This window comes from Chelonia mydas, chromosome 1 (assembly GCF_015237465.2).
Source record: "Chelonia mydas isolate rCheMyd1 chromosome 1, rCheMyd1.pri.v2, whole genome shotgun sequence".
Taxonomy (NCBI): domain Eukaryota; kingdom Metazoa; phylum Chordata; order Testudines; family Cheloniidae; genus Chelonia; species Chelonia mydas.
Genome location: NC_057849.1, coordinates 334,196,960 through 334,213,304, shown reverse-complemented (window position 1 = coordinate 334,213,304; position 16,345 = coordinate 334,196,960). Strand labels below are relative to the sequence as shown.

Below are 16,345 nucleotides of genomic sequence, written 5' to 3'. Positions count from 1 at the left end.
CTCAGAAGATTCAAACTCTCTAGTTTTTGTACCTGTAAAAAGCATGAGTGGTTTTCTGTTGATGCATTACAATATAAGTACAAACAAAACTAGTCAACGCTAGGCAGTGGAGGGACCAAGAAACTCAGAAGAACTCAGGTTCTTTGTTCCAGGAAAAAATTCCTTATGGCACAAAGCAGCCCCAAAACAGTTTCTTTCCTCATGCCCGATAGATGTGGCAACCATTTTAAAGGCCATGTTCAAATTACTGCCATCATAGTTCTGATTTTTTGTTACTGATCTAGCTATCTCCTTGTTGTAACAGTGCATTGAAAAGCATTTGCGTTGGCTTGACATCCCCTAAAAGGAAAAAGCTAAGACAAACTATGCAGGTTAAAATGTTAAACTTTAAGTGTGCTACATTCACAGATCTTCATACGCATGCCATGTTTACAGAACTATAAAAAGGGTCTTTTCCTCACTGAAGTACTGGCAGCAGAATGCACGCTGCTGGAAAAGAAAAGGTGGGCATTTGGTGGCATATACTGTGCAGGCAGTGTAATGGGACTCACAAGGGAGAAAAAAAATTTATAATTTGCAAGTCCAATTTCAAAGTCATATCTAGGATAATGTGAAACTCAGGGTAGGAATCTTTTAAAAAAAATCTTCTTGGAAAATGTACATGTGTTCCTCAGGGAATCAAAGGGATTTACCTCTCCGCTTTGCTAGGCTGTTCTGCCTTTTTGACATTTTGATGTTGTTTACTGTTCAAATCTAATTCTGGAATTATTGAGTGGTTCACTTCAAGGGTGTATTTTTGACTAACATTCAGACAGCTCTCCTAAGCCATGGCCCAGGAGTTGCTAAGCTCCTCAGCATCAGTGCTGGCACTTTTAAATTTGTTTATTTTTGTGGGGGATGTTGGGATGTGTTTTACTTTTACCATAAAGGCTCAGTTCTGCTCTCAATTATGGGGATAGAACTCCCACTGAATTCACCAGTGTTACTGAAGGAAAAAATGGGCCCTAAATTTGTTTATGGAGCTATATTTACTGTTTACATGTTTTAGAATTATAAAAAGCAGAGAAGGAAAAGCTCCAGTCAGGACATTTAATCCAATACACCAGCCAATGCAGAATTGTTTCTTACTGCAAGCTACAGATAGAGTTGTCTCCTACTGTGGCCTGTAATATTGAGCTTTTTGGTAACTAACATGAATAATTCCTTTGATGCTTGCAATGCATTTACCTTAAATAGGCAGATGAAGTTTACCCATAAATAAGACTTTTATTCTATAAACTATGATGTGCCAGTTTCCCTTTAGCACAGTACAGATCACTCTGCTATATAAATCCTTAGTAAAATTATATTTTTCAGTCTGATTAGTAAAATTTTATAGGCCTATCATGTCAATAAGTCCACTGCTGTTGACGGACATAGGGTGAGAACACTGGGATAGGGCAGGAAAGTTATGACGACAGTTCAGACTCCTTGTTTCTAAAGCCATTGCTGAGGGCTACGTTTAGCGATGAAGAAGACTACAATCAATACTCGGTAACTTCTGAAACAATGACAAGGCATTTTAGGAATTATATTGATATTGCTCAGTCTAAAAGAAAACACATACAGACAAATTAAATAGGGCATACATTATACAAGAGTATACCATTAATTTTTAAAAAATAATAGTTTATCCTGGGAAGACCAGAATTATGGCTTTTGCCTACAAGCATAATCAAACATGGTAAAAAAGACACATAACATAGACTTTATTATTATTATTATTATACATGTTAAAAATGCAACCACATCAAAATAGAATACACAGTTAAAAAACTGTTGCAGATGACATAAGAAAATAGTGTGTATATATTTTATATATAAAAATCTACAGTATTTACTAGTGTTGATACATATTTTGGAGCAGTCCCAGGCTGCTAGCACAAAGTAAATTGTACAGCTTTATTTATTATGAATCACAGAACCATGGTTAAAACTTTGGGATTATTACACTTAACCACATTATATACATACATTGCTAAGCTGCTATAAGCAATCCGAACTAAGGTAAGCCCAAGTAATATTCATCATCTCAATTTCAGTTTAGAGTTTTTCGGTGTAGTGCTTAGCTACTGTTACTTCACTGCAGTTTGCAATCTTTAAAATATAAAACTGCCCAGTTCATTAAAAATTACACCGCTCATTATATACACAAAAGAAGTGTGAAATATACTAAATGTTACTTCCATGTTTTAAAAAAAACATTTTACTTTTGTACCTTAAAACCTAGACAGCTAACCTGCAGCAAGAATAGGCACTACAGCTCCTTCTTTAACAGAACATTTTTTCTGTTTTCTAGTGTTCAATGTACTTAGCTAACGCACCCCAAGAAAATGCAAATGACAAAAACCTCCCCAAACAAAGACTGATTTTTAAGCATCCCAAACCTACCAGTGTATTTGGTATTTGGTATTATAAATCTTTTCTGTTAAAAGCTCTAAGGACTCAGTCTTGCAAGAGGCTTGTCACCCTCAGCTCTCATTAACTTCAATGAGAGTTCAGAGTGCTTAGTAATTCCTACATTCAGCAGCTCACAAGCCTGCACCCCAAGTACGCCACTTAATCTGCAATTTTTTTCTTTTCACAGTGGATGAAAGCCAAGGAGAATGTAGAGTACAAAAGGCTGCAAACACTAATTTAAAAAAAATATTTAATTACAAAGAGTCTATTAAGCTTCTTATTAACAGTCAGGGTTGCACATCGCACAATCTCTCAACAGCCTGACAGTGCAGCAGCGCTTGCCCAGCCCTGGACATGAACCTATTGCTTTCTGGAAAAAGGAGGGCAAAAGCAAAATGTCATTGAACTGACATTATCGAGCTCATGGGAAAGAGCACTGAATGCATGCATATAGCACTAGGTTTGCCAATTATGGTTGGATGTATTCCTGGAGGTTTCATCACATGACAATCTTATTTGAAGATTCATCTTTAACTCCTGGAGACTCCATGGCAATCCTGGAGGGTTGGCAACCCTACGCCACACACAGAGGGTCAAAATAGCTACACAACCCCCATATTCTGCCCCCAAGTTTCAAGTGACGGGCAATACTCTTGTACCAATAAGAGGACTGTTTGGCAATCCAGTAGCTCACACTATGACTGGTTTGCTAAGTTAGACCCCATGGGAAGGCTGCATGCCGTGAGAATGCAGCTCTGTTTCTGCTTCTAGCATTGTATACGTTGTGCTCAAATAGTTCAGAGGACTTGAACGGGAACACAAAGCATTGCTTTGCAACATTGGATTTGGGTACAAAGGTACAGATTCCGTGCTGAAAGTTCACCCATACCCTAAAGACTTGCTACGCTCAGACTGCCCTGATTTTAAGCACCATTTGTCAGCCAGAACAGAGTGACACCCTTTTTGGCTCCATGGTTTTGCTTGTCTGTTCCTTCTGGCTGAGGGAAAGGCAAGATAGCAGCCAAAGGAATGGAGATTAACTGGGAAATAGCATCCCATGTAAGATTACATTAACAACCCAGAGCATCTCTCCAACTTCAATCAGATCCTGGGTTACTGAGGCAGTTTGTATACAAAGACAGGGAAGGCCATCCAAAATGAATGGGTCATTTATCAAATAAATTACAAAGAAAATAATTAAACTGAAATAAAAGTACTTCACTAACCTAGCTCAAAAGTAAATGCATCTACATTTTAGACTCTTTAGTTCTTCTCCACGTACATGGTTGTGTATTTGCACAAGCACACTTACTGCATTCTAATGTCAGTCAAAATACAGCTTGCAAATGTGTTACAGTTGCTAGGCAGAAAGATCATAGCTCTGTGCAAATTATTTAAATTTCAGAAACATGGTAGTGTTAGACACATTTTGCAGACGACTCTACTATTGCTATGTTTATGTGCATCAGATCCCTTTCAACAGGTTCAATGCAAGTTTAAAAGCTCAACTACCTTTCAGCCAAAGTTTAAAACTGCTTTGAAATAATGTTATTACTTTATCAGAGAATTGCATGAACTGCCCACATTCTGTATAAAATACTGACTTGGACAATTATAAACACAGCAATATATATCTAATGTTTTCAGCTCTTGCTTTTTAGTTAGCATTGATTGATTCTCACAGAAGCACTGATTCATGCATAGACATCCCATCATTTTGGTTTCTGTAGTGCTGAGCAGGGGCTGGTGGGCCTGAATATTGATATTGTGCTGAACCATGTTCTTCCAAGGTTGGTGAAGTCCTATATCTTATTGGACTATCCACGGAAACAGTTGGAAGATTATGGTCCTGAATAGGTGTTGGCTGAAAGGCTGGATACTTCTGTAAGTTACCCAAGTGGCTTTGGTTAGCATCTTGGTTCCAGGGCTGCCCATATATCTCATGTCTGTACATATAAACAGCATCCGGCCTCTTTCTGTTGTCTGGCAAATAATCCACTGGAGGAATTATAAATTTGACACCTGCAGGTGATCTAGAGTTGCCAGGATAGGCATCAACAGGTAAGACTTCTATTCGACTAGAAGGTGGAGAAATAGGATTTTGGCGATTGGCAGGATAGGAGTTCATATGTGGTATATCTGGAGACAAATCTGTTGAAAAGATAGAACCATATGGTCTACCAGAAGTGTTGGTTCGATTCCCATGATTATACTGTGAAGGTATAAAACTTGCACTAATTGCGCTGGAGGCATGCTTTGGAGTGTTTCCATGGTACATAGGTGGGTTACTATAAGATGGTGGTGGTTGTTTAACACCTGATCTGTGATCTGACCCATCAGACTGAGATGAATATCTTGGGCTTCTCGGTTGGGAACTGATGGCATAATTGTTGGATATTTTTAGTGGACCAGGAATTTTTGCACCTTGCTTTCTAGGACTGCTAGAGTATGTTACATTCCTGGGAATTTGCGGATGAGCTCTTTCTAGCATCTCCTCAACAGGATTCTCATTCTCATGGTCAACACCTGGAATATTGTCATACTGCGATGCGTTAGACCCTCGCTTACCTTCATCAGCATCCAAACCCCTCATCTTTTGCTTTACATTCAATGGCTGTGGTTCACCAGGACTTGGTGGCGTACCTGACATAGCATGGTTTACTGACCTACCTTTTATCTCCACAGTAAGTTTTGTAGTCTTTTCAATAACTTTGATATCTGAAGGTTTATTCCATTTAGGTACAAATTCTCTTCTTGTATCTGAAGTAGCATTAGAATTTTGGTTAGCAGCTGCATTGTTATATTGTCTAGAATTGTCTTGTACTGTTGACTGAGGCTTTTTTCTGATATCTACGTCATTCTTAGATAGCCCACTCTGGTCTACTGGTCCAGGCTTCTGTTGTTTTAAAGAAGGCTTCCTTTCCAGTAAATTAATTCTTCTTCGGTTATTTGGTGAATTTTCTTGTACTTTTTCAGGAGATAGTCTCCTTTCTGTCCTCCTTGCTGTCTGTGTTCTTGAACTACTAGTGTTGCTCTGTCCATTGAGCATATGAGTAAGATTGAGCATGGCAGGCTGAGGTTCCAATGGAATTTGTCCCAACGGCTTCTTTGGAAATTCATCTTCTTTACCTAAAAAAGAAGTAATAAAGTAAATTGAGGCTTCTTCATTTGGAACTCTGTGTGTCAGTTTAACACACACACAAAGGCACGCACACACACAAACAAAATAAAACAAAATACATAAAAGACAAAGGTCCAGACAGCCAAATTCAACTCTGGATTTAGATCTCAGACCCAAAGTTCAGTTATATTTGGATCTAGGGTTTTTGTTCTGGTCCATATATAACGTACATATTTATGGACATATAAACGTATTTTATATAGCTTTGATAGGAGTTTATCAGCTTTGAAAATCAGGCCACTTATTTAAGTGCCTAAATATGATTTTAGGTACACTTTGTCTAAATTCCTATCTTTTACAGTTTCAAAGATACTAGTAGAACTAAATATGCACTCAATACTGCATTGATTGCCTCCCTGAGTCTGCAGCAGCTATCCTGCTGCTCAGAGTTTTCCCAAGCACTAGAGTGCAATTAACAAGATCCTGGTCTGTTTTACCACTGTTATATTGAACATTGTGGAAAGAAGTGAAACTGGGATATGTCATGTCATTTTTACATGACTGCTGCTTGGGAAAGCAATTAGCAGTGGAGTACTGGAGTATTCATGGAGGGAACCCTCTTCATCCCCACAAAAACCTTGTGGGGAGGAGTAGATTAGTGAAGTCCCATTCCACTGAAGCAGTTAAGAGGCTCTGGAGGAAGGGGAAACAGATAGCAGTTTCTCCCTTCCAAAAGATACATAGAGAAGGAAGACTTCAATTTTATTAGTGACCTTCTACCTTGAGTCCTAACAGGGGTTGAGGGACAAAACCTTGGTAAGAAACCCAGTCCCATCCTCCTTCTCAGCATTTGAAGGTGAGATGCTGGGTTTCTCACAAGGCCATTATCCTTGAGATCCTACTTCTTCCTTATTGAAATATGCCTATTAGGTTTAGACCACTGGCTTGCAGCTGTCTGGCAAATTTTTGAAGCCCTTTATATCACTCACTCTCTCTCTCACACACACACACACACACACACTAACGACCCCGGGGAAGTCAGAAATAAATTCAGCATATAAATGCTTGTTTCTTAACTTTGTTAGTATAAGTATGCAATCAGGTGTGCAGTTATGCTAGACAACTATACCATGCAAGGTGAAACACAAGGCCAAGAGACTTCAAAACACAAGAAAAATGGGTACCCAGAGTAGCTATACACACAAACTATACAAGAGCTTTTATTTTTTAAACATAGATTTTTGTTAAACACTGAACAGTAAGTTCACTAAAATGGACTAATGGTTACATTAGATAAAGCATTTAAGTGTAACTACTGTATCAGCCAATCAGCCTCTTTTCATAAAGTACAGTATAACCAAAAGATTATGCTTACCACCTTCATTTTTTAACTTCCGTTCTTTTTATGGTCATTGTAGTTAGAGAATTTATTTAAATATCTAGGTACTACTAAGATCTCCATCACCACAGAATCTGAATGCCAAATGGGAACACAGATATTTCTGTTCTGACTAAGATGGCAGTGAAAGACAACAGCGTTTACTTAAGAGCAGCATATAAGTGGAGAGTTCTCTTTTGGTTATGAACACAACATATCTTATGTCATTCAGTGTTTAAATGTCAGTCTCTTAAGGGGACACAATATCCCAGATTGTAACCATGTAAAAGACTTAATTATAAACAGAGAAATGATAACTATACAACCTGTCTGATAATGCCCATATGACTATTTATACCAACATTTCTGCTCAAATTACTCTCTCCTTTCAGCAGTCATAGCTATTTCCTCCTTCTAAATTAATACTGGTAAATATTTATTTTATACTGGTAAATATTTAATCTTATTTCTACACCTCATAAAATTGTAGCTTCCCTATGCACAGCAATTTCTTTCATATTATAAACAGAAAAAAGTTAAGTATGTAATTTTTAAATGCATCTCCCACACAATCTGTTTGAAAATTTGCCTGTAACTTTTAAAAATCAGACAGCATAGCCAAATAAACTCTATCATATATCAGCTTACTAAGTAAAAGGACAGAAAAAAAAGCCCTGGTTTTCCTGAAAAATTATGTAGAAAAGCTATGTAAAATGGTTGGTAGAGAAATAATTTAGTATTTTGATCCTCATTGAGGCAGTAGAGACACAGGACCATGCAACTTTCGTCTATCACTCGAAACTCTGAAGTTAAAGGTTAACATCTCATTGTCACCAGTTATTTGTACGAACAATTCATTCTGCATATCTGTATAGTGCATCTGAACAAACACTCAGACATACTTGTCTCTCTAAAATATACTGCTTAGAAGCATTAATCGCGTCATGGAAATTGTACAAACAATAATACGAGTTAAATCTTTGACAGCTGATTCTCATTAGAGGGGGATGGCAGAAACTGAGATTATCATTGGATAGCACATAGGAACTGCCATCAAGGATCAGGGCCACATCATGCTAGATTCTGCATAGGCAAATAAAACAGAATTTACAGTCTAGGTGTCAGGCAGAAGGTGACAGGTGCACAAAACAGAAACATGATGAGGGTGGGAGAGATAAAGTAACAAAATGAGAGTTTAACAGAGAAGTCTCTGTTTGCTACTTGCCTAACTAATGCCAGTTTCATGCTTATTGTATGCTCGTGGTCATTTTCTTTCTGCTCCAAATGAAGTCTACAGTGCTGTGTAAGGTCAAACTTACCCCCTGCCTGAGGTCTTGCTGCACTGGTAATTTAAAACAAACATCAGCCTAAACTTAATCCTTCCAGCCTGACTGTTCTTAAGTTTTCCCGTGTCTATCACTGGTTACACTCTAATCAGGTCATACACTCTAATCAGAAGGTCTCATAACTTGGCAAAGTTAACAAGCTTCCTGCCACAAAGAGTCAGCAAAATTCACTCAGCTCATTTATGCAGGGCACTAACTCCTGCTAAGCTGATAGGTCACAGAAGAGTGCAGCATCCCTATGCAGAGTGGTAGATCATGCCACTCTTACAGTTATATTTCAAAAGAAGATAACTGAAACTTTCAAGTTGAAGATTAAGAAAATAAAGTTAAGTTACAATGGTTTTCCCACAAATTTCCAAGACACAGAAAAAGAAAAAAAAGAGAGGAAAAATTATGAAGGGGCTAATAGAAAATCCACAAATGTCTTAGAAAACCTGAATCAGCAAGTGCACTCAAATCGCACAGATGACATGATCAGTAAGAAGGAACTGACTGTTATTCTGCATGGTTCTGTTTTTTTTACACAATCCATATAGAGTACATAGAAACTATGATGACAGGTGCTTTAAGAATGCTGAGAGATTTCTTCATAAAGATGGCTTTCCAAGACTGAACACTACATCACACAGTTAAAAAATTGTCCCATATTCTTTTTGGGGTAGAATTCACTCCCTGCAGAGGCTCTGCAAAACCTTTAAATCATTTATGTCCCACTTATGCCCTCCAACTAGGATGTATGCAGAACTTAAAACCTTGTGCTTGTCTTCTGCACAGGCATGAATTTCACCCTTAATAAATATTCCCAACACTAGAGCCATATGTCGTTAGTTTTTCTCATCTTATTTGTCTCAATTAATTTTTTTAAATTAAGGAGTGCAGCATTTCAGAAAAATGAAGCACTTCTGTGTAATACTAAACTGTCTATTTTAATGATAAGAATGAAATCTGAATTGCGAAGCAAAAACATACAATATGTCCTTCAAAAAAAAAAAGTTTGTGTAACATTAGATAGTGATATATATCACTTCTATAGAAGTGATGTCGGTTTTATATGCTGTTAAGTAGTTTGCAACTTTGAGGTGATACGTAAGGAGTTATGGGTTGTTGTAAGAGCAACAAAGCCCGTTGCCAACTGTGTCCACATATCTGTTCAGGGGACACCATCATAGGGCCTAATCACATCAGCCACACTATCAGAGGCTCGTTCACCTGCACATCTACCTATGTGCCATCATGTGCCAGCAATGCCCCTCTGCCATGTACATTGGCCAAACTGGACAGTCTCTGTGTAAAAGAATAAATGGACACAAATCAGACGTGAAGAATTATAACATTCAAAAACCAGTCGGAGAACACTTCAGTCTCTTTGGTCACTCGATTACAGACCTAAAAGTTTCAGAGTAGCAGCCGTGTTAGTCCATATTCGCAAAAAGAAAAGGAGGACTTGTGGCACCTTAGAGACTAACAAATTTATCTGAGTATAAGCTTTCATGAGCTACAGCTCACTTCATCGGATGCATTCAGTGGAAAATACAGTGGGGAGATTTATATACATAGAGAACATGAAACAATGGGTGTTACCATACACACTGTAACAAGAGTGATCACTTAAGGTGAGCTATTACCAGCAGGAGAGCGGGAGGAAAAAACCTTTTGTAGTGATAATCAAGGTGGTCCATTTCCAGCAGTTGACAAGAACGTCTGAGGAACAGTGCGGGGGGGGCAGGGCGGAGGAATAAACACGGAGAAATAGTTTTACTTTGTGTAATGACCCATTCACTTCCAGTCTCTATTCAAGCCTAAATTAATTGTATCCAGTTTTTTTGTTGAAGAATTGCAACTTTTAGGTCTGTAATCGAGTGAGCAAAGAGATTGAAGTGTTCTCCGACTGTTTTTTGAATGTTATAATTCTTGATGTCTGATTTGTGTCCATCTATTCTTTTACGTAGAGACTGTCCAGTTTGGCCAATGTACATGGCAGAGGGGCATTGCTGGCACATGATGGCATATATCACATTGGTAGATGTGCAGGTGAACGAGCCTCTGATAGTGTGGCTGATGTGATTAGACCATATGATGGTGTCCCCTGAATAGATATGTGGACACAGTTGGCAACGGGTTTTGTTGCAAGGATAGGTTCCTGGGTTAGTGGTTCTGTTGTGTGGTGTGTGGTAATTCTTCAACAAAACAACTTCAAAACCAGACTCCAACGAGAGACTACTGAATTGGAATTAATTTGCAAACTGGATACAATTAACTTAGGCTTGAATAAAGACTGGGAGTGGATGTGTCATTATACAAAGTAAAACTATTTCCCCATGTTTATTCCCCCTCCTCCGCCCCCGCTGTTCCTCAGACGTTCTTGCCAACTGCTGGAAATGGCCCACCTTGATCATCACTACAAAAGGTTTCTCCCCCTCCCCCCACTCTCCTGCTGGTAATAGCTCACCTTACCTGATCACTCTCGTTACAGTGTGTATGGTAACACCCATTGTTTTATGTTCTCTGTGTATATAAATCTCCCCACTGTATTTTCCACTGAATGCATCCGATGAAGTGAGCTGTAGCTCACAAAAGCTTATGCTCAAATAAATTGGTTAGTCTCTAAGGTGCCACAAGTCCTCCTTTTCTTTTTGCGGATACAGACTAACATGGCTGCTACTCTGAAACCAATAATTATAATGGTGTAATTTTAACACAGATAATTTAATGTGCTTGTATGCAATAAACGTCGTCTTAAGAAAAAATAGTCCTCCTTTGTCAATAATGTCTTCCATGCTTGAAATGTAACTATTCCATCTATTTTTAAACAATAAATAGTTGCATTCATATTTAAATATGCATTCCAGTGTTCTTCCAGTACCTACATCAATGCTTTCTGTATTTGCATATACACAGTTAAAAGCAGCAACTGTTTTCCTTTCTCTTACAGTCTTGAAGAAAGTCACATAGAGCAGATTGGAATCCTTTGAAATGTGCTTGGTTGAACAATAAGTTTTTGGTTTTTTTAATTTGACACACTTAAGATCTCTTAATTACCATTAAGCTTTCATAAAACCCAAGCGAGACTATTGCAGACATTTTTTATTGAATTCTACGTTGCTTTGAAGATTGTTTTCTGTAATCTTTCTCGCATAGTCCACAGTAACAGAGTGCATTAGCATTGGTGTGTGTGGTTTATATGATTTTTTCAATAACCTGAATTATAGTTATAAAAAGGATGTCAGAACAACCCTACACAGTAATATTAGTTATGGAACACTACTGTGAAGCTGTTAAACTTTAGAATGAATTCTAAAACCAGAGTAAAAGCCAAAATGTTCCAAGCCTACAACTGTTCTTTAGAAAGATAAAACCGTGGGCACCCTAATAATGTGATACCAGGCTTTAGCTTTCTATGATTTGATGATACTGGAGCTTAGAGACTGCACAGAAAAAACAAAAAAGATAAGATATAGGATGAAAAAAGACACAGCTTTACATCTTCATCATAAAGCCTCCATACAACACAAATTAACTTAGCCTCACACTCAAACATCGAAAGTCTTGTCTGGATCAGTCAATAAGCATTTACACTCCACCCTTTAGATACAGCCACTTTACTAAACTCTGTTAGCTATGCTCAGTTTTCCTAACAGGCAAAGCAGCAAAACACATACCTGAATCCCAGGCTCAGTCATGCTCAGATTAACATTCACTAAGGTTTGCCCACTTCTTACCATAACACAACCAGGACTAAAGACATCATCAAAAGTGATGGGGTAGTGGCATGGACCACTAACAAGAATCTTACAGCATAAAGGCATATTCCAAACCACTGCCACCTCCTAAAAAAAAAGCACTTTGTTTTAAGCTATAAAATGTGTGTTTAATACCTACTAGAAATCAACAAACAATCATTCTTAGGGGCTATCAACTGCATTAGATGCCAAAAATAATTTACTGCCCTTGAAAACAATAAGAGTTCTTAAATTAACCTAAAATTAAAGAAAATGAAATCCTTTGAGGCACATGAAATAAAAACAGGAAGAATAATTTGCACACCCGTCACCATGCATATTAATGCAAATATATAGGGCTCAAACTCACAAAGAAAGCATGCAAATCATGTACATGAACGTAGTGAAAAAGCCAGAGATAAAATACCAGGAGACACTTGGGGGGTAGTAGCGAACAGGAAGACCACGATGTCGGGTGCTGGTAGGAACAGAGGAAAAAGAAAAACAGGTTCACATCCTCACCTCTAAAAAAAGCAAAATGAGAAAAAAAAATAAAAATAAATACCCAGAGTGAAAGAGCAAGCAAATAACCATAGAAACAGAGAGAGAGTGCGCAAGCCCCTCTGTTGAGAAAAAGTATGCAAATAAAACATCTCATGACTTGTCACAGTAACATGCCAAATATTCCCTTGCAAGTTCTGCATCATGTTCCACCACACTTCCGCCTAAAGCTTCACCTGCAGCCTCAGGCACGCTTTTACCTTGACCCCTTCAACTGCGATTTTTAAGATCAATTGCTAAGAGTCCCCAGACCTGAACACCTAAGAATTAGCAACAGGGTGTTCTCAGTGTTGCTGCCTTAACTGGAATTTGTTTCCACCATTGGTCCAAAGATTGAGTTTACGAACATTCAAGGCACACTCACTTGTTTGACTGCAGGGCCCATTTTTATCGTGTTGACAGTAGTTTCTGGGCTGGGTATTTTTATATAGTTTACAAAGGTTAACAAATCTTCTCTTTAAGATGCATTTGCACCAAAAGATTAATATTAATAGGGCAACTGAAAAAACAGAAAACATGAAGTGGAAACTGTCTGCCGGTGGCTGTTTTGGTAGTAATAATTAACATTATTATTGCCCAAATGTGCTGGTTTTGTTTTCTGGAGCTTTCTGGGCAACTGGATTTTTCTTAGCCTGCCACTATTAGATGCATAGTGAGGTGTGAAATTGTATTCTTCTCCCTCCTCCTCCCCTTTAACATACCAAGAAACTAAACAAAAGGTTTAATTATTGGGCCTTCCTCAAAAGGAATCTGATAGAAACTCTGCATGAGAAACTACAGACAGGACTGGCTCTAGGCACCAGCCAAGCAAGCACGTTCTGGGGGTGGCACATTTCCAGGGGCAGCACATTCATAGGTGCTGACTTTACCCTGCTCTGGTGGGGGCTCACGCCCCCCCCCCGTCCCCCAGGGGTGGAGGGAGGAGAAGGGGAGCGTAGGTGAGTTTGGGTGGGGGGGAAGGGCGGGGAGCTGCCAGTGGGAGCAGAGCACCCACTAATTTTTTCCCCAGGGGTGCTCCAGCCCCAGAGCACCCATGGAGTCGGCGCCTATGGGCACATTTCCAGGTGCGGCATTCCGGCCAACAAGGGGGGTAGCCAAAAAATTTTTTGCTTGGGGCGGCAAAAAACCTAGAGCCGGCCCTGACTACAGAGTTGATACAGTGCCATTTTTTTGTGGAAGCATGTAATGATTTGGTTGTCCTGTGTCTAAAGTTAGGGGAGTCCATTCAGCATCAGTACCAAAAACCAGAGAGAGCAGCAAAAAACGGGGGAAAACAATACGACTATTCCTAAAATGATCTGAAATTAGAGTCACATTAAAAGGGTTTTTATTCTACTGATTTACTCTTGATCTAAAAAGTCTCTGTCACCACCCAGTGGAAATCAATCCCAACTACAAGACTTTACAGATTAATTGCTTCAGTAGGCACTAACAGCTTCTTGTATTGAATAACAGACATATAATTGGAGTAAAGTGTTTTAAGTGCTCTCTCCGGTGAACAACAGTCTAGTCCTTAATTTCAGCGCAAGCATATACACACTTTGTTCTAATACAGTTTTCAAGCATGGTAAAGGGTCAGAAAAATTATTCAGTTAAAATGACATCTTGGTATTTTGTGTTTATTTAGCATCAGTGACTTTCTCCATCTTATTTGCTCCATTTACAAGTCACAATGGACTTTTTAAAATGTTACTGATTGTACTGGAAGTTCAAGTTGCTATCAGAAAGTCAGACTACCTTCTTGCTCCTCAAAATGCCATCATCAACAAAAGGGGATTCTGTAGTTATAACTTGGATGGCAATTTTGATGATGGAGCATGAGGCAGATGAGAATACACAGTTTGCTTTTCTGTAGCTATATTAGGTTTGCAGTGCCAATGGTAGCAAAAACTCACTTTATAATTATAAACATTTTTATTTATGCAAACTAAAGAGGTCAAGCAATAGAAGATTTTTAAATAGTGCAGAACCAATATATAAAATTGCTGGAAATAACACCATTCCATGCCCTACTATTCTTTTAAACATCAGAAAATACACATCAGACAAGCACTAGAAAAATTATAAGAAACACATGACAGAAATGTATTTTGGTTTAGTTGGTTAATAAATAAAGTGCAGTACAAAAATAAAAAAATAGCTACGTTTGTTTTCTCCAAACATATAAGTGAAAAATCCCAAATTCCTCTGAAACAAAAAACAGTAAAAGATACATAGCATTAGAAATAGTAAATCAAGCAGAGTTTCATAATTTTGTTGCCTTATCAGTGTCGTAAGATGCATTGCACTGTCTAACATTTACAGCTAATGGCATACATCCTTTGGCAGATTATCACTAAAATATTACATACATGGGTGCAGAATTCATAGAAAAATATGAAACTGAAAAACAAAACCTGTGAAAAACATGATATTCAAAATTCCCACTAATTTTTCTGCACACAGAAAAGCCAGAAATGTGGGTGCAACTGAGGCAGCCAAACTTTAAAGCAAGGGTTACTACACACACAGAGTGTAAAATGACAAAGGCAGATTCCAGGTTTGGAATTTGACAGAAATAGTGGCTATGTAAAAGTGGAGCAGTGCCTACTAGAGGACCTCAGGAGAAATTGTCAGCTACTATAAATTGGTGTAGTTCCATTGAAGTCCTTACAGACATGAAGAAATGCGAGATTTGGGTCACAGGATGATTTTTGGGACCACTTTTGTGCTTTGTGGATCACAATATGGATGGTAGGTTGCTGCAAGAGTGGACTTCAGGGTCTTCAAATTTTGAATTCTGACCTGACTGACTTGTTCAGGAACTTTAGATTCAGGATCCAGTTTCCACCCAACTGCCTAAGGTCTACAGAGAAGGTGGAGGCTGGCCTCTTGGAAGCACATTGATTTTGTTACTGGTTCTGTGACTAACTGAGAATAGGTGAGAAGTTATTCCCATAATTTAGGAGAATTTCAAAGTATTTTTTGAAACTTGGCAAGTAAAGAATCTGTGTTGCAGAGTTGTTTTTTTTTTTAAACTCAGTGGCATAACTCAATGAGTTACTTCCATTACCCATTGCTCTATGGAGCAAAGTACCCACAGAATAACAGCCTGTTACAAAAGGGTCCGTCAGGAGGATGGAGACTGGAGTCATGCAGACTTAGAGGTAGTGTGCATTAGCAGATTTCAGAAGTTGTTTCTTGGCCGTGTACCCCTCACTGCATTGCAATGGCCCCAGGAGATGATGTTTTCTCTTCTGCTAAGACTGTTTGAGGGGATGCAAAGGAGAAATCTCAGAAAGGTTGCTTGCCTCTACGTGAGCATTTGTAGTCCTCCTCCTGGTGGCTTGATGAAAGGAGGGGCTTGAAACTATGAGGCATCTTCTGAAGCACTCCACATTCCTAAAGCTTCCACCAGGTTAGCAGAGTCCATCCTGCACAGATTGACTCACGAGAGGATTCTGCCAGATATGCAATCTGCTCTATGAACAATATTCCTGGCTTTGGTGTTTGACATTTCAGTGGGTGCCCTATGCTTTATGGCTAGCTCCATGGCAACTAACTTGATTGTGATCTCATTGTGCTCCTGGAACCTGGATGTTCACACTAAGTATTTAATGGCTTCATCTCAACACACGTAGGCAAACCATTTAAACAAACGAACAAAAAAACCCCAAATATTGACGTTTTTCTGCCTCTTCATCCCCCTGCCCTTCTTCTGAAGAAAGGGAGCTCTTTGGTTCTGAGTTTAAAGCCACGCAAGAAGAAACCAAGGGAATGCTGTTCCAGGAGGAAACCTGCA

General features: G+C 38.7%; 1 protein-coding gene across 7 annotated transcripts in view; it reads right to left on the bottom strand.

Annotated features, from left to right (window-relative positions):
- Window positions 1–1,724: 1,724 nt before the first annotated feature.
- Window positions 1,725–16,345, bottom strand: part of USP6NL (USP6 N-terminal like) — a 203,817-nt gene continuing 189,196 nt past the window's right edge. For all 7 annotated transcript variants that reach the window (XM_043553006.1, XM_037889328.2, XM_037889330.2 and 4 more), the window contains one exon: window positions 1,725–5,568. In XM_043553006.1, coding sequence (XP_043408941.1) covers window positions 4,118–5,568 — 1,451 coding nt within the window. In that variant the 3' untranslated portion in view covers window positions 1,725–4,117. The remainder of the gene's footprint in view (window positions 5,569–16,345) is intronic.